The 25,761-nt window shown below is 41.1% G+C and overlaps 1 protein-coding gene across 1 annotated transcript in view; it reads left to right on the top strand.

The window, feature by feature from the left end:
• SLC7A14 (solute carrier family 7 member 14) overlaps positions 1–25,761 on the top strand; it is a 143,376-nt gene extending 117,615 nt beyond the window's left edge. The window contains exon 8 of the mRNA XM_051983162.1: positions 18,393–25,761. Within this exon, the coding sequence (XP_051839122.1) occupies positions 18,393–18,718 (326 nt within the window). The 3' untranslated portion in view covers positions 18,719–25,761. The remainder of the gene's footprint in view (positions 1–18,392) is intronic.

The following is a 25,761-nucleotide window of genomic DNA, read 5'->3' as shown; positions in this document are numbered from 1 at the left end:
AAATGCATCTGTTTAGCGATGGCCTTCCTAAAATATGGCCTTCCGAAATGAATCCAAATCTTTATGGCCCCACAGCTAGTTCCCTATTCTTGGTAGAGGCAAAGATACTACTATCCATGGAGTAACTAGAATTATCATCCAGAGAAAGTAGACCTGTGGACACCGTGCTGCCAAGGAAGTGAATCTGACCCAACTCAGTAACTGAATACATTTGAGAAAATAGGGGAAAGCAAAGCTAAACATATACAGATACAACACTGGGAAATGGTGTGAATTAGTGACGTCAGAAAGAAAAGCAAGATAATAAACCTGGTTTAGAACGTGGTGGGCTATCCAGGTGAGACCTCAATTTTAGGCAGTAGGAGATGAAGATCCAAAGTTCACAAATGTCATCAAGACCATGGATACATATTTGAGACTAATCTGCATGGGAGTGGGAATAAATGAGATTACCAAGAGAAAAGAAGGCCAAGGACACATCCTTGGGGAAAATCCACATTAAATCATCAGGGAAAAGATAAGATACAAGTGAAAAAAAGAGAATGTGGAAGAGAGCCAAGACAGCATGGTGAGCTTTGAGGAGATAGTTTCACTAGACTGCTAAGGGCAGAAACTAAACTATACAAGAGAAGAAATAAAGTGGGAACATCAGATATTGGCAACTTTTCCAAAAAGCTTGCAATGATAGGTAAAAAGATAGTAGTTAAATAGTTGGATCAGATAGAAGGGTTAACAAAGAGCTGTTTTTAAAACTGGGAAGACCCAAGGATTTGTATAGCAGAATAGAGAGGAGTCAATAGAGGAGAAATTGAAGCTGCATGAGGAAGAAGGATTGACTGCTGCATCAACATTTAGGTAGGAGAGGAGAGGAAATATGGTATCAATGGTGCTATGGAAAGGATTAGCCTTCATAACAATTCAGGATCTCTCTTTCTTTTGTGAACAGAGGGCAGGAAGTAAAAATGTGTGATAATGTTGAGACTGTAGTAAGGAAGGCGAGAGGGTGAGGGGGTTCACTTTGAATGGCCTCAATCATCTCTATGAAATAGAAGGTTGGGAAGAGAGAATAGCTTTTAAAAAGGAAAGGAAAGGAAGAAGGGGAAAGGATGGAAGGCAAAATTATATGCTACAAGTGTAGAAAGAGGGTGGCAATTAGATGTGAGACTGAGAAGAAAAGGTTTAGAAATCACTTGTAGAAAATAAAATGGGACAATCATAAGAATACATCGAAGAGTAGGTTGCCAAACAGCAATAAAGACCCCAGCTGAGCTATGATGGTGAGAATGGTGAGGGATATTACTGTTTCCCCTGATTTGACCATGAGTGGAACAAGGAATACTGGTGACAAGCTTTTGACCAGGAAGCAGAAGACCATACCAGTTATTAGTCCAAAAGCTATGATAACCAACAGATGGTAAGGGGGCATAAGCCACATAGAGAAAACATCACCCAAGATCCAGAAATGCAGATCAGTAGTTTGAGAGCAGCTAGATGACTCGGGCAGCTATATGGCTCAGGGGACAGAGCACTGGTTCTGGAGTCAAGAAGACCTGAGTTCAAATCTAATCTCAGCCATTTTTTAGTTATGTGACCCTAGCCAAGTCACATAATCTCTGGGTGCTGTAATCCACTGGAGAAGGAAATGGCAACTCTACAATATCTTTGCCAAGAATACCCCAGGGTTGGAATGCATTATGCTGTGGTCCATGGGTTCACTAAAAGTGAGACAAAACTGAACAACAAGTTTAAGAGAATTGCAAAGGGGCAAAGCTGGCAGGTATGATCAAGGTTTGAGGAAGCATTCAAAATTCAATTGGGCTCATCCAAAAGGGAATCCTTTTATCTCAGTTTCTCCAATATTTCTCTCAGTTTCTTGAACTTTCAGCCGATAAACATTTCTAAGCACCTACAATGTGCCAAGTGCTGCCATTCTTTTAAGTATCAGCATTTGGGCTAATATAATATTGCCTACCTCATTCTTTTGCCTTAGCTTTGCCAGTTTTTCTTTTTTGTTTTATTGAAGCTCTTTTTAATAGATAACTGGCACTCTCCAGTAAGTCCCTACCCATTTCCATAGAGCACTTTCTTATTACAAAATCAAAGTAAGCAAAAGGAGCCAACCCACATTGGCCATTTCTGACAATGGATGACTCATTCTGAACCACTTAGGGACAAAAAAGGGCACATCTTACCATCAGGCCTCTGAAGTTACAAGTGATCGATTATTCTTTCTGGTCATTGTGCAAATAGTTCTGGTTCTGCTCACTTTACTCTGCCTCAGTTCATACATGTATTACCAAGTTTCTCTGAATTTTGCACCTAATAATAATTACATATTTTTATGCACTTACAAAGCACTTTACAAATACTATGTCATTTAATCCTCACACAATCCTAAGAGGTAGAAACCATAATTATCCCCATCTTAAAGCTGAGGAAACAGGCAGCTAGAGATTAAGTGACTTGGCCAAGGGCACACAATCACCAAATATCTGTAGCCAGGTTTAAACTCAGGTCTCTCCAACACTGGGTGGGTTCTAGTCGACTTCTTTTATATAGTTTTTGCCCTTACTAGTCTAGTGAAACTATCTCCTCAAAGCTCACCATGCTGTCTTGACAGTTCCCCAATATTACTGAGTTTCCATGAGTGACAGAGACCTTTGGACAGCCAAGGATATTGCAGGTGAAAGGAGATTAAATTAATCCAAGGAGAAAGGATAAGTGGCAGTGGGAAAAGAATCTAACAAGACTAATTCAAGGTGACGTAGCTAGACTCCTCCAAGTTACATAGAGGAGATGGGTAGCTACAGTAGGACTGTCAGCACCCAATGGCTTCTGCAAAGCTGGCTATTTACTCCAAGGAAAAATGGAAGGAGACAGGATCACAGCAAGAGTAGAGCAGAGAGGCAGATCAGGTATTGGACCCAATCCAAAGAATAAGCCCAGAACAGATAGGTGGTCATAAGTGAGATGGGAAGAAAGCAATACCTACTCCTCCCAATCCAAGGTAGAAAACGGGGGAACCAAAGGTGATGATTCCATCGATGGAAGTGAACCAATTGGAAACAGTAGAGTGATTTGGAATAGAGATCTCCCATAGTTCAATCGTAATGCGCTAACAGGGATGGACAATCGAAATAAAAGGGTAAAGAGCTAACAGCTAAAATTGGATGGGCAAAAGGTTCTGTAGCTAGCAAATATTTCTTGAAAATCAAGAGGGGGGAAAGAAATGGGAGATTTTGTAAACCTGTGGATGTTGTAAGGCTAAAAAGAAGTTTGAAATCTCAGAGGAAAGCAATCTGGAAAAAATGAGTGAAGATTCACACTGTAGTTACAAGCCAACAGTTGAGTTGCAAGCACAGGCAAAGGATCCCAGAATGTTATTACTGAGAGCATCGTGCCAAACCCTCTCATTTGACAGATGAAGACATTTGCTTGAGGTAACACAGTGAAGAAATGTGTTGAGTTTTGGCACAGCCACAATTCCAATCCAGATCTTTTGTTCTCCAGATCAACATTTTTTTTTTGCTAAATTCTAATTCCCCAAATCCTGAGGATCGTCCTAAACTCTTGCCTAGCCCTGCCCATGACTGATTAGATGTCCTCTAGCATGACCACATCCATCTCTCCTGCTTAGAAATCGCCACCTGGAAAGACTAAGATGTAATACTAATAAAAACATGACTAAAAATAGTGCCATTCCTCCCAAAAAGTCCTAGAGACCTTTGCTAAAATTATAGACTAAAACTAGAGAAAGAGAGAACTGAAAGAATATGAGTATTATTTTATCTGTCCCCCCTTGGACTTGTAAAAAGACATTCAGACTATGAACCACAAAGACTAATTCAAGACCAGCTAACATAAATTTAAGTTTCTCCAAGGAGGAAGAGTCCAGTTTCCCTTGGAAAACTGTTCTGTTTCCAATATCCAGTTGTCTTATTCCATTCCAGCAATCGAAAGCTTTTTTGTGCATGATTAACTTTTTTATTTCTATCACTCCATGAAACTTTCAGAAGCTACAAATCCACTACAGCCAAAGCATACGACCTTCCAAGTTCAGTTCAGTGAGGCACTCATGATGGTGGATAGAGTGCTGCATTTGGAGTCAGAAAACATAGGGTTAAATTCAGACTCCGCTAATTACTACTTAAGTGACTTTGGTCAAGTCATCTAACGTCTCTCTGCCTCAGTTCTGCGATGATAAAATTACATGGTCAAATATTATATCTTAAAAGTTGTCCCTTCCAGATCTGTATCTCTGATTTTATGCTGAGATATAAATAATAATAGTAATAGTAATAATTGTATTTATTAGGACATTCTCTGGAGCTATTAGCCCAACTCCCACTTGGACTGGTGAGCTGGATCCCAGAAGGTAGCTGCTATGTCTTCTCTCAGGATTCCAGAGGTAGACCTGAGAAAGTTGGGTTGTGTCTTACTAATCCATGAGCCCCCACCAATGTTTCCCTTCTTATTGACAGTCGATATCAATTAATCAACCAGACTTAATGAGCTTCTAGAAAAGTTTGTCTACTAAGATGATATAGTAATAATAACAATAATAATAAAATAATAATGTTAGCATTCATATTACTCCTTAAGATTTACAAAGCACTTAATAAATATTTTCTCATCTTATTCTTACAACTCTGGGAGGTAGGTGCTATTATTCTACTCATTTTATAGACAAGGGAACTGGAACAAAAATTAAGTGACTTACTGGGAATCACAAAAGTTAAGTATATTTCAGATTAGATTTAAATTCAGGGCTTCCTGACTCCAAGTCAAACTATCAATCTACTGCAGTTGGTACAAAACTTCCCCTCTAACAATCTATGACATTTTCTCCTACCTGTACATATAGAGCCCAAAAAGAAAGTGGGCTCAACCTTTAAGTGCGTATGGCAAAGGCAGCATCTCGAAGCTCTCAGATGTCCTTTTGCTGGAGTTTGCAATATGTGCTTAGTTATTTCTCCTGAACTCTTTCGAGTCTTGGAGACCTTTTCCTTAGTGTATCGAATTTGTCCTGAGTTCCTGATGCAGACAGCTGTTCTGGGGACTAGGAGACTAGGACACCAGGGAACAAATCCAAATATCCCAACATTCATGACGTATTTGTCCAGCCAAAGTGGGAGTTGGGCAAGAAAACTGAGATGGGAGAGGAGTGAGGCTGGAGTCTTCCCCTTTCCCCCAAGTAATTCCTTCTCAGGAACTTGACAGAGCCTCCCACCTCTAAGCCGACAAACCCTTGAATGCTCAATTTGAAACTAGCTCATTGGTTGAGCCAATCCCAGTAGACTTCCTATTATACCAAGGTCAATTGCCTTTGATTGATTCCAAACTTTATTTACACTGATCGATCGATTCAGATTAAGATGTATTCTCACAGATACATGTGGGGTGATGTAGGGTAATTGATTCCACTGACCCAGCCCCCCCCACTCCCACCTTTACTATGAAATTGTGCTGTCCTGATTTCTGATAAGCATTAGCAAGACTTTGTTAAAGCCTAATAGAAGTCACATCTCCTAAAGAAAGAAGATAATAGAAAAAAGAATTCCTATTTTCAGGTAGGAAACTGAGGTGGGAAGTAAGGAAATATCTTCTAACTAAACAAGCATTTATTAAGCACCTACCATATGCAAGACTCTGGTGCTAAGCCCTAAGGAAAAATAGCCAAATGAAAGACAATCCCTACCTTCAACTAACTTATGTTTTTCAAAAGGGGGAGGAAGGAAGAATACAGCATGGGAAAATAAATTAATATGAATAATTTGAGGAGTGACATAGACCTAACAATTGGGACATCTAGAAAAGTGTCTTATAGGAGATCAGCCTTAAAAGAAGTTCAGGGTTCTAAGGGTGTGAGGAGGTCCCTCATAAATAGAATACTGAGTTCTGAGAACAAGCATTGGCAAGAAAATGGAATGTATGAAGGAGAGCAATGTGAAATAAGACTTTAAAAGGTTCTTGAAGGCCAAGCCGAAGAGCTGATAGTTTGTCTTTGAGACAATAGGGAACTATTTAAAATTCTTGAGCAGGGGAATGACACGACCTCTTCTATAGGAGGACCGCTTTCTCATATTGACTCTTTGTGTATTGAAATGTTCATGTTTGATGATGTTTAGTTAGTTAATAATAGCAAAGAAAAAAATTAAGATTACTTTGGCAGCTGTGTGGAGGACTGTTTGGAGAAGGAACAGACTGGAAAGAGGGAGTGTCCAGTTCGCAGGCTGATGCAATAGCCAAGCTGATGGGTGGAACTAAGGGGACAAATAAGAGATATTGTAGAAGTCAAAATCACCAGACTTGAGTTTTTAAGAGACAAGAGAGAGAAAACTGGAAGAAAACTCCAAGACTATAAGATGGGATGATAAAGGACAAAATAATGGAGAAATAGGGGACTAGGGTTTCTGGGAGACCATAATGAGCTCCTCTGGGGCATGGTGACTTGACTATAAATACTCTGCATCATATCAATCAGAAAGCCAATCTGGTTCCACATTTTACCTTCCCACCCTCAATGATCCCTTTCTGGCCCCACAGTGCTAAATGGAATAAAAAAAAAAAAATCTAATTGCTCTTGTAATTCATCAGGAATACATGTTCTTTTTTTAAAGCCCACTGGGCCAATCACCTCATTACCATCCTTTCTCCATTCCTCCATTACACCGTCCTGGACGGGCCTGCTTTGGAAATTTGAAACCAAAGTCATAAAAAGGAAAAAAATCCACCGGCCAAACAAAAGCCCTGTGGTTATCTGCAGCAGGCAGGGCTTCCTGCGGGGAAGGGACTCCCCAGGAAGAGGGGGACCCACCCAACCCAGGGTCAGGTGGGCCTCCTCCCTCCTAGACCCCGTTGGAAAAGCTGCCTGAGTGAGGCACCCACCCACGCTCTGTGCCTGTGGGGCCGGGAGGATGCCCACCATTGTTTACCCAAACACACCTCTTTTTAGAACTGGATCTTTGTCCTGGATTTCGTCCAAGGGCTCTGGGGCCCACGAGTGATGGATCTTTGGTTCAATTTTGAGTGTTGTGCCTGAGGGACTCTTTTTTAACGCCAGAGTCAAGTTTCCAGCGGAAGAGAAATTAGTTAAAGGTGTTCTGAATTTAAGTATTAAGGCACCAGACCCTGAGAGAATATTGGGTATCTTTTTCTCTCCTTCCTCTTCCTCCTCCCCACTCTCCCCACCAGCCTTTTCCCCCCAGTCACTGAAATAATAAAAAGAACAACAGCTAGTATTTATATTGCTATTTAGCTGAAATCACCACAATAATGACTACTCACATTTACATAATATTTCCAGCTTCGGGAGAATGTTTTCCTCCCAGCTCCAAAAGGGAAATAGACAATCTTCATTTGCTGAAGGGAAAACTAGAGCTCTGGTGGGTTAAAGTGCCTGGCACCTTTTAGGCACTTAGTAATGCTTGTTGGCTGACTGTGAAAAGCCTTCATAGAATCCCAGTCTCAAGCTTGGAAAAGGATGAGCCTTCTATGCTGATGTGAGGAACTGATAGACTATCCTAGGAGCAATAGGGAGACACTGAAGATAATTGAGTGAGGGAGTAACCTACCATTAGTATAAGAAGATTATTTGGGTTCTTTGAATGTTGAGATTTTTTGTGTTTGGTGATGTTTAAGTTCCTAATTTTATAAAACTGTTATTCTTAGAGGCTTTCTGGTCTGTTCTTAGAAAATGTAAGCCCCTCGAGAGCAAGGGCTGTTACAGTTTTGTCTTTATATTCCTTATGTTTAGCACAGTATCTGGCATATAGTAGGTACTTCATAATACTCATTGATTGATGATTGGCGAGAATATGGCAGGTTTCTAGGAGCTCCTCAGCACTCTAATAGTGAACCGCAAAGGGGACTGCCCTGGGAAAGCATAAAATGCTGGGACTGGGGACTTGGAAGCACCTCAGAAGCATCAGATTGAGCTTGAGCCCCAGTAAGAAGTCTCTCTATAACAGCCACAAGTGGTCATCCGTTTTCTGCTCGCAGACCTTAAGTAAGGGGGCGCCCACTATCTCCCCAGCAACTCCAAGGGAAACCTTAGAGCGTCTCTGAAATGCGCGATCTTTATATATTTGGAGTCTGACGCCCAACCCAGTCACAACGAAAGAGCTCGTCTGCACCAAAGGGACTGGGAGGCGGGTCACGAGTGCGAAACACACTTCTGCCACTTATTGCTCTCTACTTGGGACTGTGAGTCATCCACAAGCATTTATTAAGCACCCACTTCGTGCCAGGTCCTGGACACACACGTATATCTGCACACAGTATATGCGCATGCATGGGTACACACAAGTGATATATTGCTTGCATGCACATATGCATTGTGCACATATATGTGTACTGTATTGCACACGTGTGCATACACTGCATGCTTGCATGCACACTGCGCATATGCACACATTGCATTGTGCATACACACGTGTACACGGTATATGCACATGCATACATTGTATACACATGCACACGCTGTGCATTTATGTGTGCACACTGTATATGCACATGCGTTGCAATATACATTCATGCATTGCTTTCATGCGTGCACATATGTACGCATTGCATTTCACACATGGTGCATGCACATAGTACATTCACATGTGTGTACACACAGTATGTTACATATATGCACACACACATTGTGCATATACACCATGTACACGCATGTACTCGAGAACACACGTCATATACCCAATGCCATGCACACAGTACATGCATGTTTGTGTGCAAAGCGTGCACATACATCACACATACATTGGGCTCGCACACACACTTAGGGTCCAATTTTCTTCCTCGGAAGCAATAACAAAAACTTCCCCAGCACTTTCAGGTCTGTAAAGCGAGCTGCAATAATAGCTCACTTCATCTGGAAAAGGACGTAGCCCACGAAGCGGCGCCTCGAGCCCTTCCGGCTCTCAGGCCTCTGCTTCCACGGAACCGGCCCGTTTGAACTGCTCCTCCCAGGCTTTCCCAGGCGTTCCCTCGGAGTTCCTCTTCTTTATGGAGAAGTCTCGGTTTGAGGCAGGGTGTGCGCTCCCTCACTGGACTCAGCAGCTCCAGGGGTACAGAGGGTGGAGCACCGGGCCTGGAATCAAAAGTCCTGTGTTCGAATCCAACCTCAGTCACGCACAAGCCGGGCAATACCGGCCAAGTCCCTTAACCTCTGCGCCTCCATCTCCCTTTCTGTACCTGGGGATGCTCCGAGGGCGCTGTGAGGACCAATGAGGTCATACTTGGGGGGAGGGGCTCAACAGTGAAGGGCGGAGTCAACACTTAAGAAATGCCTCCTTTTACCGTAGTAACTCACCTTTCTAGAGCACTTTGGGAGGGGATACTGCCCTGAAGAGAAGGCTGACCTTAAAGCCGGGAGACCCGGCCCTTTTGCAGACTCTCTGCCTGGCCCTAAGCAAACCATTGAAACTCCCGCGCTCCAAGATCACGGTCAAGCTCCAAGACGAACGGGGGCCGCCCCGTGCCTAAGGATCCCTGGGGGGCTCATGCTGATTTAGGAAACCACTTCTCTGTAAATGGGAATAATAATAGCACCTCTCGCCAAGATTTGTTGTGAGGATGGAATGCGTTAACACACGTAATGTGCTTGGTGAAGCTTGAAGTTTCTAAATGTTCAGTTATTATTAGTATTAGGTGCTGTTCTGCATCGGGGGAGGGATTTCCTCACCCGAGTTCCCTATCACCGGTGACAGCACAAATCCCATCCCTGTCCCCAAAGAGCACTCTGTAGATAGAAAGAGGTCAGATAAAAAGGTAGAATGCCGTAGAAGCTAGAGGATTCATCGTAAAGTAAGGAAAGCCTGGGGTCTACTCCTGACACATGCAAGAGACTTGGATGATAGTCCTAATATATACATATACAGATAGGTAGATAGGTAGGTAGATAGATAGATAGATAGATAGATAGATACAAGAGACCTGTCTAAGATTCAAATCCTATTATATATAAAAAAACTTGGATTTAGTCTTAATACATACAAATGACCTGAATTTGAGTCCTGATACCCGTAAGAGATCTGTATTCTAGACCTGATATATACAAGAGACCTGGATTCAAATCCCAATCTATATTTAAAAAAAAAAAAATTGGATTCCAGTCTTGATACATATAGGAAAGTTGAATTCAAGTCCTGGTATATACAAGAGAACTATATTTGAGTCCTAAAACATACAAGTGACCTAGATTTGAGTCCTTTTATATATATATATATATATAACCTGGATTCAAATCCTGATACATATGAGAGATCTGGATTCTAGTCCCGATACATAAAAGTTACTTGACCATGGATGAGCCATTTATACTCATTAGTGCCCCAGATATCAGTGAAGGGAGTCAGCGCACTGGAAGCTCCCTCTGCTGATGGTATAAAAGGTCTGGACCACCATGCCTGCAAGAGATACATGTACTCATGTACATACATACATATGCATGCACACACATATATAGTATATATACATATGTACATTGTCATGTGAACATGTAGATATATCTATATCCTATTGTAGTGTGCGCATTATACACGTGCATATATATGTGCACACACAAAGACACACATGCCTATAGATACGTGTACATATCCATGTAAATCTATATCTGTGCCTACATATATGTTATACACACATATATTCCTCTTCACTGATTTACAGCTGGAAAGCATCATGCCCAATCCCCCCCCACCCCGTTTTCAGAGGGCCAGAGGGTTAAATCACTTCCCCAGGGTCACCAGCAATTCCAGCCCAGATGCCGTGCTTTGGAAGCCAGGGAGGGCTCTGTGCGGGTGGAGGCAGGGGAGTGAAAAGTGCTCTTGCTGCCTTTCTCAGAGAGAAAACGAGTCTTTTAAGGCTTCCAGACACTTGCCTCCCAACCATGAAAGTCCACTTTTACAAGCAGTAACATCTCTGAGACTCTGACTTCCAATCCATGCATTCTAGCGTGTGACCTTGGGAGAGTAGTCTGCCTCTCTGTGCCTCAGTTTCCTCTCAAAAATACGGACCACGCTAAGCAACCTGACGGGGAGGTTGTGAGACCCAAAAGAGATGATGGGTGTACATCACCACCCGCATTCGGCAAGCGTTCCTCGTGAGGGAGCCGTCTTCAGCATTGTCACCGTGTAGGATGCTCTCATCTCCCAAACCACCCGATCCAGCCCCCTCATCCTGCAGATGAGGAAATCAGCTCAGAAAGTGTCACGCCGCCCCACGACATCACAGCTGGGAAGGCAACATCCCTTCCTTGGCACTGTACCGGGCACCCCATGGGTGAGAGCCTTCCACCTCTTGCCACCCACTGGATAGTTCCTACTTTCCACTGCAGCAAATTTATAACCTTTGCCTCTCCTGTCCTCCTGTATTGATTCTGAGAGACAAGGCAAATGGCAAAGAAGGAGAAAGGAGAAAACGTTTCAGCACATCCCAGACTCCTTTCGCAGAGGCAGCTTCAGCCATTTCCAAAGACCCTCGGTCTTATGCAGGGGCTGTAGCACAGAGCAGTGACCAGCCTAGAACACAGGGACCTCAGATGAAGGGCTTGCATGCTGCCTATGTTCTCTTTTTATTATTAAATTTCAAAATTTTTAATTAAATTAAATTTTAATTAAAATTTAAAATTTTAATTAAATTTTTAAAATTTAATTAAAATTTTTACTTTCAAAACATATGCATAATTTTCAGCATTCACCTTTGCAAAACCTTGTATTTCAAATTTTTCCTCTCTCTTCCCCCCACTGCTCCCCTTGATGACAAGTAATCCAATATATGTTAAACATGTTCAAATATATGTTAAATCCAATATATGTATACATGTTTATACAATTATCTTTCTGCACAAAAAAAAAAAGCAAATCAAAAAGAAAAAAAAAAGAGAAACAAAACAAAATGCAAGCAAACAACAAAAAATAGTGAAAATGCTATGTTGTGGTCCATATTCAGTACCCACAAGTCTGCTCTCTGAGTGCAGATGTTGCCTATGTTCTTTTTTTCCCCTGAGGCAATTGAGGTTATGTAATTTGCCTAGGGTCACACAGCTAGAAAGTGTTAAGTGTTTGAGATCAGATTTGAACTCAGGTCCTCCTGACTTCAGGGCCGGTGCTCTATCCACTGCACCACCTAGCGGTGTTGTCATATGTCATAACTTGATCAGCCATTCCCCAATTGTCAGGCATCCCACGATTTCCAGTTTTTTGCCATCACAAAGAGAGATGCTATGTTTTAGAACATATGGGTTCTTTTCTGTTTTCCCTAATCACCTTTAGAAATAGATCTAGTATTGCTGGTTCAAAGGTCATTCAAGACTGTCCTGCTTGACACAAATTAGGAGTTTCTTAACTGATACTGAAATACAGTATAAGGGAAAATCAGTGAAGGCAACAAATCAGGATTTATATCCCAACTTCATCTTGGATGGACTGTGTGAACTTAGACAAATCAATTAAATTCCCCAGAAAAGCTTTATACTTCCTTTTAAAAAAATTTTATTTAGCCCTAAAGTCAGGAGGATCAGAGTTCAAATCTGGCCTCAGACACTTAACACAGAATTCCTAAGTGTGATCCTGAGCAAGTCACTTAACCACAATTGCTCAGCAAAATATATACATACACACATATACATATATACATATATATTTAGCATTTTATTTTCCTCATTATGTATAAAATAATTTTAATATTTGTTTTTAAACCTTTGAGTTCCAAATTCTTTCCCTTCTTCCCTCCCCACTTCCCTTCATCCAGAAGACAAGCAATTAGTCATGCAAAACATCTCCATATTGATCCCTATACTTTCTGAGCCTCCTGCTTGTCCCCAAAAGGTTGTCATAGAGATATCACTCTAGAATAAGTGTCCATGACCTTGTTGTTTGAGGTACTTTAATACCTGTACTTTAATATGATTTACTTCCTTTTTCATTTTATGTATTTTATTTTATGTATTTAAAAATATTATTCGGAGGAGGGATTTTGGGCTTCACCAGATTAACAAAAGGGTCCAAACATAGAAAAAAAAATTTAAGCTGATCTAGAACTAGAAGCCATCCTGTCCACTTCCTTATACAGATGAGGAAACTGAAACCAAGAAGGTGCCAATGTTCCATGGGTAATTAGTGACCCAGGTTGGTCATACAACCGTAGATCTAGAGTGGAAAGGACCTTCGAAGTCATCTAGGTCAATCCCTGCATCTCACAGATGAGGGAGACCCAGGGAGGCCGGGACTTGGCCATGTCACACAGGCGGTGAGCAGCAGCGGAGGGATACGAATCCAGCTCCTCTGCCTCCAGAGCCGGGCTCTCTCCAAAGGTGCAAATTAAATGAGAAGGCACTTTTTTCACAAATGATGCTCCTCAATGGGAAGGGGCTATTGAAATCACCCATTATCTTAAAGCCTCATCATGCCAGGGGCGGACTAAAGCTGAGCATTTTACACTTCCTCTAGTTCCCACATAGGTCCAGGAACTGCCCTGTTCACTCCTCACACTCACCCAAGAAGGGCAGCCAGAGCAACGGGAGTGCTACTCCCCAGGAGCTTTTTAGCAACTGTGTTTCTGCCTCCAAACACAAAGCCTTCATTTATGGGGCAGAAACAGAGACAGAGAGAGACATAGACACAGAGTGACAGAGAGAAAAGGAGGGGGAGAGAGAGAGAGAGAAGGGGGGAGAGATGGAGGAACAGACAGAAAAACAGAGAGACAGAGACCAAGAGAAAGACAGAAGCACAGAGACGAGAGAGGCATTTCTCTACCCCTCCATCCTTCTTTCTCACTGATGCTCCTACCCTCAATTTTTTCTCTCTACTTCTTTCTTTCCAATCTCTCTCTGGATTTCTCTGTCCCTCTATTTCTCTTCCCCTCTCCCTTTTCTTCCCTCCATCATCTCTCTCTTTCTTCCTCCACTCTCCCTCACTCATTTTTCCTTTCCCTCTCCTCTTTCCCTGACTTTCCTTTTCTCTTTCCCCCACTCTTTTCCTTCTAACCTTCTCCCTTTCTCACACCTTCCTTCTTTTCTCACCACTTCTCTTTCGATATCTGTCTCCTTTTCCCACCTGTTCTTTCCCCTTTTTTCTACCCTCTGTCCTCCCTCACCTTTTCCTCCTTTTTACCTTTCTTTTTCTGCTTCCCTCTACCTCTTTATCCCTTTCTTTCCTTCTGTCTCTCTTCTTTCTCTTTCTCTCCTTTCCCTCAACTTTTCCTTCTGTCTTCCCTCTCTTTCCCTCTCCCCTTCCCCACTCATCCCACCTCATTATAGCTAAGGTAACACGGCCCAGACTTTTAAGGTGGCACAATGCTAAGATACCCAGAAACCAGAGGATCCTTGGATCCAAAGGGAGTTTGAGCCTCCTTTTTCCTGCCCCCTTTCCCAGCTGCTTTATCCTAAGGAATCATCTTCAGTGCTGCCCCTTCAATCAAGCATTAATTATTTCGAGCTGGACAGCAATCCTTTTTAAAATGCTTCTTTGAGCCAGTATTTCCTGACCCTTTCAAGTGTAAGGACTTAACAATAGTCCTGGAGCCTCACGTGATCACCACTGTACTGTTAGTATCAATTGGCTAGAATATTTGATGAAACAAAGCTGCTTTGGATGGAGGAGCCATGTTTAAATGTGTTTGTGTTTTATTCTGGTCAACAAAAATCAATTAAAAGTATTTGTGAAGCACCTACTATGTGGCAGGCACTGTGCTAGGCACTGGGGATCCAAATATAGAAAATGAAAACAACCTTGCCCTTCGGGAGCCTACCTTCAAAAGAGAGAAATGACATATACATTGAAATATATACAATCTTTAAAAAAATAAATAATGAAAACAATTACATTCAATCTTAATATAAAGGGTATAAATGTGGAATTAGGGAGAAAAGGCATTGGCAAAAGGGAGGCTCATTTGCCTTCTCTAAGCCTCAGTTTTCCTCATTTGTAAAATGAGGAAATGATGCTGTTGTGAGGATTGAATGAAGTGGTATTTATAATATACCTAACCAACTTTGAAAAGTCAACTGTTATAAGTGAATTGTTATTTACATTGCAGAAAGGACAAGGACTCAACATTATTCTAATCGTTTCAGATTTAAAGTTTTTAAAGCACTCTACAGATATTATCTAATTTGATCTTTACAGCTCTGGGAGGGAGGTGCAGTTCATACGCTTATCATTTTACAGGTAAGGAAACTGAGGCAGCAGGAATTAAGTCCAGAGTTAATAAGTGTCTCAGTTTGAACTTAGATGTTCCCTGACTCCAGATCTAGTGTTCTATTTTCGGCACCCGTCACACTTAGAAAGAATAGTCATTGATATCTTTGTGGTCCTTTAAACTTTACAAAATGCTTTATGTACATTATCTCACTTGAGTCTCACTACAGACGTGGGAAGGAGGTAGTATTCCTATAGCTCAAGAATATCAAGCCAGGGAGTTTAAGTGACTCGGCTAAGGTCACAGAGCCACCCGGTGTCAGGAGCAAGATTCAATGGCTTCCTGGTTCTTTTCTTGCTTTGTCCCACTACCATTCAACAGTTCCTGGAAGACTTCCCAATAATTTAGTCCCAGAGCAAATTGATTTCAGAATCAATGGTACTGGGACTGTGATTTCATTGCCTGTGGGGAGCTTCCTCTAGAAAGCGGACAGCATCTTTCTGCAAACAGTGCTGGAGAGTTCCCTCAAGCTCTGAAAAGTTAACTGACTTGTCCTCCATAAAGCAGGAGGAGTAAGAGACTAGAGCTTATGACTCCATTACCAACTCCCCATATCCTGTGTCTCTGTTTCTTACAAAACAGATTAGCCAGCCCTAATAGAGAGGCTGAATGTCCACAGTCAGCAGGTAATAATGAGAGACAGCAACAGAGATACAATGGGACAGAGAGAGGAATCAGAAATATACAAAGAAATAATCAGAGACAGAACATCAGAGAGTCATAGAGAGAAAAGCAGAGACAGAGAGAGAAAGAAAAAATATCAGAGATTCTTATTGTTGTTATTATTATATAGAATTTGGAAAGTGTCTGGTTGTAGTAGGAAAGGCAACATGATGGAGTACACAGAGACTTTTAGTCAGAAGATATCAGGGTTCAAATCTCACCCCCTACACTTACTAACTTTATGCCCATTGACAAGATACTTTACCTCTGAGCCTCAGTTTTCTCATCTGTAAAACAAGACTGAAAAAAAAAAAAGATTGCACAGATCTCAGAGATCCTCTAGTCCAACCTCTTTGATTCACAAAAGAGGAAACTGAGCCTGGCAAAGAAAAGTTGGTTAAATGGCTTGCCCAAGTTCACACAGAGAAAATCATCTCCTTACTCAACTGCTGGAATCCAAGGAGGAATTATCAGATTTCCCAAAAATCAGAAGGAAAGAGAAAAGCAATTCACTCCTAACGTGTTCAACATATTATAAGAACTGTCCTTCCTAACATGATCTGTCCCATCAGGACATCAGACTAGCTTCAATCAGTCAATAAACATTTATTAGGCACCTACTATGTGCCAGACACTGTGCTAAGTTCTGAAGATACAGAGAAAGTTAAAGATTATTCACCATGAGTAAAACAGAACAGAATGATTAAAGAGCCCTAAGCCCTTAGGGGCAGCTAGATGGTGCTGGAGTGCACAGAGCACCTGGAGTCAAAAAGACATCTTCCTGAGTTCGAATCCAGCCTTAGACACTTATTAGGTGTGAAACCCTGGGCAAGTCACTTAACCCTGTTTGCCTCAGTTTCCTCATCTGTAAAATGAGCTAGAGGAAGAAATGGCAAATCATTCCAGTAACCTTGCCAAGAAAATTCAGAGTCAGATACAACTGAAAACAATTGAATAATAGACCTAACTTATTTCCAATCTGCTTCTCAAATGTACCAACTTCCATTGGTGAAAATCTGCATAAATTACAAGTTTGTTATAGATGTGACTCTGAAATGAGAGAAAGAGACAGAGAAAAGAGAAGAGGAAAAAAGGGGGGAGGAGAAAAGAGAGGAGAGGAAAAAGAAGAGAAAAGAAAGGAGAGCAGAGGAGATGAGAGAGGAGAAGAGCTTTTGTACTACTCTTATATTTTCCCTTAGGAGCCAATAATATTCAACATAACCACAATCACAGGGATCAAGGGACCACCCAGGATCCACAGTGTCCCTCATATCCTGTAGCAATGAACTAGAATACTTGTCTTCACTGAAAGGGACCAGAGCTCATAGCAGGATCCACAGAGGGCATAACTGTCCATCTCTTACCTCCATAAATACACACACACAAAGCAAAGCACTTTGAAAACTTTGAAACACTATTAAAATGTCCATTATTTTCATTTATAGGAGAAAAGTCAACAAAGTATCAAAAAAACTCTAATAGATCCTTTGATTTGTCTTTGCAGCTTCCATTGTATGATTCAAGTCAGCTCCTAAGATGCCAAGATCCCACCTGAGAGGCAGTTTTGGGTAGCATTTATAAGAGCCGGACTTAGGGTTCGAATCCCATCTCTTTCGAGCCGTGGGACTTTGGACAAATTGCTTACTTTCTCTGAGTTGCCTCATCTATAAAATAAGAGGGGTAGATTCAGTGGTGGTGAAGATCCCTTCCAGATTCAAACCTGTAATTTGGCTTCTTTATTGGTAAAGTGGGAGGACTCACAGGCCATGATTCAGAGTATCTGAATCTCTGATACTCCAAATGAAGATCTTCAATTCCGGGGATATTGGTCCTTTCATTTAAAAAAATAAAATAAAATAAAACCCAACCACTATCCCATTTTCCACAAAGATTTTGTCTGATTTCTAAGACTTCCTCTCTCTTCCCCACCCCCAGTCCAGCATTAGAAAGAGCAGATACCCAACAGAAAAGATGGAAGTGCTGTTTAAGAAGCGACAGGCCACATCTGCAGATAATTAACTCTAGGATTCATTACCAATTAGGTCTATCAATCTCTGCTTACTTTGGCTTCTGGAAGGATGATTTCACTAGGGCTTTACGGAGAGTCGGATGAGACATTAGTGAGAAATTCAAGCTTGAAAAGGAATACTTACCATCCAAAAGAGGTCAGGATTTCTCAGTCGCCCAGGGCAGCAAAAACAGGCTGGACCTTCGGGTCCTGGGTATCCAGCAGAACAGAATGCCAGCAGGTTAAGGAACAGCAAAGAAATGGGGGCCGGCCCACCAAAGGAGAGGCGGGGATGGTGAGACTGGGCCAAGGGGCAGAGCTGGCAGCTAATGGCCCTTTCATTCATGTTGGGGGTCCTCGTACAGCCATCCAGATTGGTGGGGCCATCCGAACTCAATGCAAGAGGTAAAAAATGAACCATTTACTGAGTTGTGTGTGTGTTTGTCTGTTTTTTCCTATCGGATCGTGGCTCTGAGATGAAAGGAGCAACATCCGATACCATTTGTGTCTTTCCCTATAGGTATGCTTATTTACTTTGGATATGGCATATGGAACAGCACGCTAGAAATCAGTGCCAGGGAAGAGGCCTTGCATCAGAGCACCTACCAGCGCTACGACGTGGACGACCCCTTCTCCGTGGAGGATGGTTTCTCCTACGGCCCGGAGATCGAGGGCCAGCAGGACTGGGCAGGCGCGGCAGCTGAAGACAAAGGCTTCTATTACCAGCAGATGTCAGAGGCGAAGGAAAACAGCCGGACAAGTAGCAAACCGAAAAGCAAAGGCAAACACAAACAGAACTCGGAGGCTCTGATTGCAAATGATGAGTTAGATTACTCACCAGAGTAGGATCGAATAAATAAAGGGTGGAAGAGATGATGATTATGGGCAAGCTAACCTGGGGGTTAGGAGGTAAAGGCTTTCTCGGCTCTCATTTTGCAATCGTCCCATAAGTCAGTCCCCCAAATCATAGCCTGTACCTTGCTATTTCCCTCTTCAAGATGATTCTGTAAAAAAAGGTTTAACCTGAACCCTATAATTGACCCTCTTCTTCCATCCTCCCCTTCCCTCCCAACTAGTGCAAAACCAAACCCAATAAGGCTGCCGGAGAATCTCTCTTCATCACAACTGTCAAAAGTGATCTGATTGACAGTTTCTGACCCTTTTACTTTAGCGGTTGGCTCAGAGGTTCTTTAGGGCCCCTTTGAGACACTAAGAAGCATAGAACAAGCTCCCTGGGCAGCCCGATGCTTCCATCCCAACGAGAGAGGTGCCAAAGCTGGTGGGTGAATGACGAGTCACCGGATTCAGCCCATCCTCTGAGTCAGGGAGGGCACAGTCCTTTCAGCTAAGAGTCCCTCGCCACAGCTGAACCGGTGCAACCAAGTTAGCTGTCATTTTCTCAGCAAGGAATAGTGTGTCCTGAAAGCTCACCGAATTGGATTCTGGGACAAGATAGGTGCCTCTTTGTGTTTACCAAGGGACTTCACCCACATGTACCAATGGACCAATCAAAGATCAATGAATCCAGACACATCCCCAGATGGCCCAAGTCTACAGTGACGGAGCCATGTAAAATAAGTGACATGGTACCATAAAGTTTTCAATGGGCTTCCAGGGCAAAAAAAAAAATCCAAAGAGCATGGGGAGAAATCACTTTAGCCACTTCCTTTGCAGTCTGCGGTGTTCCGTGCTGCTATGAATAGGGAATATCTATTCCCCACATTCATGAAATTTGAAATCCATGGAAGCCTTTGCTTTCAGAACAAGCTCAAGATATCTGACCAATATAAAGGTTTTAAAGAAAAGGCAAAGATAGTTTCAATCTCATAGGACTCGGTGAAAAATTAGACCAAATTTGTATCATCACTGGATAAAGGTCTTAACAAATAGATACACCAACCTTTAAGATCTCCCAGAAAATTCTTTTCCATTTTAAAAATAACAAATTGTGCAGTATTTGGATATATCTAAGCATTTGACTAGTGGGTGCTATTCTGAAAAATGCTGACATATGGCTAGTCGGATAATAGCATTACACAAGCCTCCGTCCCACCTCAGAACCAGCTGATCTAGGGGGTACACACCTACAGACCAATGTTCTCTTCCAGAACATTTCCCCAAACTGAAGCCCCTAGGGAGGGGAAAGCTCTCACCAGGTACTAGATCTGGGCTTTACAAAGGAAAAATCAAACTTCCCCCCTCCCACTCCTATTCCAAACAAAGTAGTCTTGGAAGTATTAAAAGTAACACATAACTAATTGGGAATTCTCCCCTTAGGTTATTGGCTGCCTCTCCCTCAGGCTTCACTGTTCCTTGCATGCAAGCTCAAACAAAACCGTTTCACACATTGCTTTTCTCTTTGCAAGAATGATCCCAAAAAAGGGAAAGGGGAGTTTTTTCCTTCATCCTGCTGGTTTCCCAACTCCATCGAGCAACAATATGCCCTGGTCCCTCCCCTTCTAAATGCCTGGGCTTTGTGTTCTCAGCCTCCAAGTTTGCTTTGGAATGATGGTGAGGAGACAGCTACCCTGGACAGGGACAGACGGAGCAGAGCCAGGGTTGTCTTGTATAGAAAGACTAAAGCATCCCATCTCAGCTGACCATCACTATAGCCAAAACGTGGGCTTAACAGGTAGAGCAATCCTTCAAAATACAAGAAAGCTCCATAGTGCATGAGTAGCTATAATGCTCCCTGAACTTATAACTACTCCTTTAAAGAAAAAATCCTTTGTGGTTCTTGTTTTGAAATTTTGGTTGCCTGTTGGTTTAGGATGCTGACCTCCAATCAACAATATTGGTTTTCTCTCACCTGAACTACTTACTCTTAGGGAGACTGTACCTGACCTGAAAGGAAGAGGAATTTGAAAAAGCAGATGGGTAATGAAATTCATGTTATTTATGTTCATTTTGAACACTGGAGAGAGAGAAACACTGGTAAACTTTATGAGGAGGGGAGAGAAAGTGATGGATTTATTTTAAGACTTATCAACCCTCTCTTGTTTAAATAAGTCCAATTCCATTTTCGATCAGCTCAGAAACTGGAAGGGAAAAGTAATTATGAATTAGCATCACATCAGGAGAAAATGGGAGGGGGGGATAGCAAATATTTTAGTGTAAAAAGTAGAGATTGGCAGTGGTCTGTTGGAGGGTTTGGTAGATGGTCTATCACTAGCAGTATTCCACAGTTCAATTCAACAAGCATTTATTAATCACCTACTATGTGCAAGGCACCGTTGATACATACTAGGGTTTCAATAACAACATAAAAAGCGGCCCATTTCCTCAAGGAGCAGGTATTCGGCAAGAAAATCATTGAAGTAGACAGTTGGAGGACACAAAGTCCAATCCTTTCATTTTATACATGAGGGAACTGAGGCTCAGAGAGATTCCTAAGTCATAGGATAATAGACATAAAGCTGAAAGGGATTTGAGAAGCCATCTAGTCTAACTCACTTACTCTACAGATGAGTACAGATTCTAAATCTGGAGAAAAAATCTGAGCAAAGACACAGTGATAGAAAATAGCAGAAAGCTAGGGGAACAATGACTTGGCCAGTCCATTTGGAATAGCAAGAGAGTAAATGAAAATACTCAACAATCCAAGTGCAAGAAAAGAAGGATGTTTTGTATATTATGTTGGTAAAAGTTCATTTCTTTTGCATTGATCACCAAAGCTTCTGTAATACTGGGAGAACTGTTGCAGTAGAATAAAAAGTACTTTTCCCCAAGTTATAGATAGTAAGGAGAGAGTGGATCATTGAAATTCCCTGATAATCCTTAAATCTCATTTCATTCCATCATTCCACGCACCTATTCCATGACACATTTTACTGAACTCAATTCGTAGTTCCGTAAATATTTATTAAGTATATACTATATGTACTTAATAGTACATATAGTACTATATGGCACTAAAGTGACAAGGATGAAAAGATCTGTTCTCCAGGAGCTTATTGACATTGCTAGGAGACAGAAAGTCTCTGGATCCGTGGTCGTTCATTAACCCTGTGACTAACTGGCTCAGATTCTATTTCCTGAAGTGTTTCCTTGCTAGTTGTATCCCTCTGGAGATTCTGTTGGTAGTGCCATAACAGCTGACTGTCAAAAGGCAGAAGGAAAGGGAGAGAAGTCAGTGGCTCAAATAATCCTTCAATTAGGTATTCTGCTCCTGGCTTACTCAGCATTGTATGAGAACTGCTCTTTTCTAACAACTGAGCTGGTTTTCGGTTTTTTGTTGCTGTTGTTTTTAAATCAGACCAGTCTATTTACTGTGTTTAAAGTAGAATTAAGCGATCTAAAGGAACTCTAGCACCATTTGTATCCATTTCCTAAATGTGCTGACTCAAATAGTCAGCTTCCATTCAATACGCCAAGAGGGACCAAAACCATAAAATTCATGGGATACAAATTTGAAATTAAAGATTTGATCAAAAGCATTGAGAGAAATCAGTGAACACATCTGTACTTTTTAGAGTTTCCATTTAGGTATAAAAAAGAAACCAACAAATTTTAAATTTTTTACAACATACCTGTCATCCAAATTGTGCTGGAAAAGAATGCCAAGAGAAATCTCATAATTGAAACCATTTCTAATAAGGGCAGAAAATGAGTTTGACAACTTCTTTACACCAAGACTTGGGTGCTAGAAAAATTCTGTCTTCAGCTATGGTTTCCTGGCCTTTTTTTAACATGAGCTTTCATTATGTATGATCTGTTGATGTAAACACATAATGAATCACTGAAAACCCTTGGGGCTCCCTAACAGAAGAAAGGGGTCAGAAATATGCCCTTTTTAAATAGTGCATGCTGATATTTTCATGTCCTACTTTTGGTGTCACCACAAATTAAGCATGTCTAAAAGCATGGGCTATTCAATTTTTACATTTCATTAAGATATAAGCTCTCAGAGACATAGACTGTCTGGCTTCTCCATTTGTGTCTGATATACAGTGCTCACTTAAAAAATGTTGATCGACTGACTGATTTATTGGACACCCCAACAGAAATCATAAACAAAGGCGCAGGTAGATGATATATAGATTATTCTTTTAATCTACGAGAAAAAATATAAGCCAAAAGACTAAAGATAATCTTGTATTGTTATTTGGTCTATATAGCAAAAAAAATTATTATTATTATAGTAACTTTTTCCGATTAGGACCATTCTAAATTAATGAGAATCTAAGGGATAAGAATAGACTGGACCTGTGATTTCATTATAATAGGGGACTGTTGGATAATTCTCTCTGCCAAAGAATAATGGCACCTTTCCTAAAACTTTTGGTCGTAGAGAGTTGTTTAAAGAACTAACAGGGTAAGCGACTTGCCCTTGGGGGTCATATAGCCAGTATGTGTCAGAAGTTATACTTAAGCTACCAGAGTCTGGAACCAGCTCTGTGCCCACTATACAACACTGCCTCTCATTCATGTCTTTTTTCTAAATTAATAAAAAATTATGGAAGATTTCTTCCAAAATCCATTTTAATTACCTAAAAGTTCCCTTAGTAGTTGTCACAAGTGCTTCCAAGTGTTTCCAAGCCCTGTTGCAGCTGCTTGATTGGCCAGATAAGGCTTATCTCTAATTAAGAAATCCATTGGCTTATGAAACCTCAAGGTGCTGAGATTGTTTCTAATGACTTTAGTACATTGTTTCTGTATAAACCAAATGGAAACTATTTCAGACATTATTCCCATGCTCTCCTAGAAATGTTTGACACAAGTGACATAATTTAGAACACATTTGGCTACAATCTATGAGTCAGCCCCTTGCCTGTACTCCTTTCAGGGGTACGTGTGATCTCCCAAGGTCATGTAATCAATGTGGGTCAAAAGCAAGATTTTAACCTAGGTTTTTCTGACCTTGAGTCCAACTCTCTTTCTCTAGTCAAATCAAGTTGAATCAAGCCAATTCAAGTCAATAAGCATTTATTAAGCACTTATTGTATGCTAGGCTTTGGGGATCCAAAAAAAAGTTTATATTCTTAAAGATTTCACTGCCTGATGAGAAAAACAAAACAAAACATGGAAACAACTGTGTATCAACAAGATATATAAGGCAAGCTGCCTCTTATGTTGTTACTCTATCAATATTTCATTTCCTTTGAAAATTCATAAGAAAGGTTACTCACATTTTCCTTTCCTATATGAGGCACTGTATTTATTTATTTGTTTGTTTGTTTAGATGAGGGAATGGTAGGGCTTGGTGTAGATCACTGTCAGACTCCTTCCACAAATTGGCAAGTCCTTTGGAACTGCTGGGTTGAAGGCTTGCCTGGAGATACTGAGGGTAAGGCAGTTTGCCCAGGGTCACACAGCTAGTGTTTGTCAAATATAACTAGGTCTTCCTCATGCCAAAGGTAGCCCTCTGTCCATTTTGTCATGCTGCCTCTCGTTTTCTTAAAAAGAAAAAGGTCTCCTCACTTTTCTCGGTCCTCCTGAGAAACCCAAGGAAGGTATCTGTACTATTGTTCATTTTTTATCTTTAACTCTTTTTTTTTCTCTAAAAAATAGGCCTCCTTTCTCTTCTTAGCTCTCAAGTTCCAGAAGGTAAAAAAAGTACTATCTTATTCTTGCCTTAGTTTAGGGAATATTGTGGGGTTTGCCTGATATCGATATATGTTCTGAAATGGACATATTTTCTGCTGTCAACTTACATGGTGTAGAAGCCATAAACAGTGTTCTAGATGGATGGAGACAAGATGGCCTGGAAGACTCTCCCTCTAAGGAAATCATCCATGAATTCCACTAGAGAGAAGTGAGGCTTTCTAGAGCTGGTAGCTTATTTATGATCCTTATAATCCCTCAAATGCAGGAATTTTGAAAAGTTTTTTTGTGTCATTGATCCTTTAGCAATCTGATGAAATCTTCTGAGATCATGTTTATTGCCTCGGTTCACAACTGAATGAAATGCTAAATCAGAGGTTAGTGAAAATAAAGATATATTTCATCCATCCAAGTTTGCAGACCTCCCCTGAAATCTATCCACCTCTTCCTTAGGGTTGTATGAGTCTCTGATTTTTGGAAAGGCCAAGGAAAATGAGAGAGCACTATTCAAACCTAGGAAATAACACAGTTGGAGGATCATTCACCTCTTTGACCCTTTCCCCACCAGTTATCTTCATGGGTACCATTTGCACGAGCAAGGACGTGAACCTAAGAGTCATTTGATTTTCCCAAGAAGTACGATCTTTGCTGAATCCTTTTCATTTTAATGTACAGGTCAGGCACAAGTCCCCTTATGGTGGGTCCTGGGAGCTGACTGTGTTCATGTCTCCCCTGACAAATAGCAAGGAAAGGCTAAGCTGAGGAGGAATCCCAAGCTCCCATCTTCCAAAGCAAACACGCTCTTTGGTTGCTGATCATAAATACCTCAACTGTTTTTGCTTATGTAAGCAACTCCCTAAGGTTTGCAGAGGACATCCCTGGTCCTTATTCCACTTGGACAACTGTCTGATGATGAAATTCAACTTCTAGCTTTCTCACTGTGGAAAATATAAGAGAAAAATCACTGTTTGATTCGTATCTGATGTTATAAATAGAACTTGTAAATTCTATCGACTTTTCGTTTTGTTTGGTCCTTGAGAAGTACAACTTACTTTCTGCAGGTGGTATTTTCTGGTGTCCATTCTCTGATGTTTTGGTTATGAAATTGCTGTATTTGCTTTTAAAAGTGTTCCTTTTTGTGGTTTTCAATTCCCATTGGTGCACCATACAATGGGGCGTTGTTGTGTGTTATGAAGAAAGAAAAAAATATATATGCAGATGTATATTATGGAGTGGAATTTATGTTCCAATGACTGTAGTGTTAATATTATATTGACTTATTGAGAATCTGGGGAAATTCTAAACTTAACAAAATGTGTCTATTTTAATAAATATATAAAGCTTTA

The sequence above is a fragment of the Antechinus flavipes genome, chromosome 3 (assembly GCF_016432865.1).
Source record: "Antechinus flavipes isolate AdamAnt ecotype Samford, QLD, Australia chromosome 3, AdamAnt_v2, whole genome shotgun sequence".
NCBI lineage: Eukaryota > Metazoa > Chordata > Mammalia > Dasyuromorphia > Dasyuridae > Antechinus > Antechinus flavipes.
The sequence above is the reverse complement of the archived record's forward strand: the minus strand, read 5'-3'. Positions and strand labels throughout refer to the sequence as shown.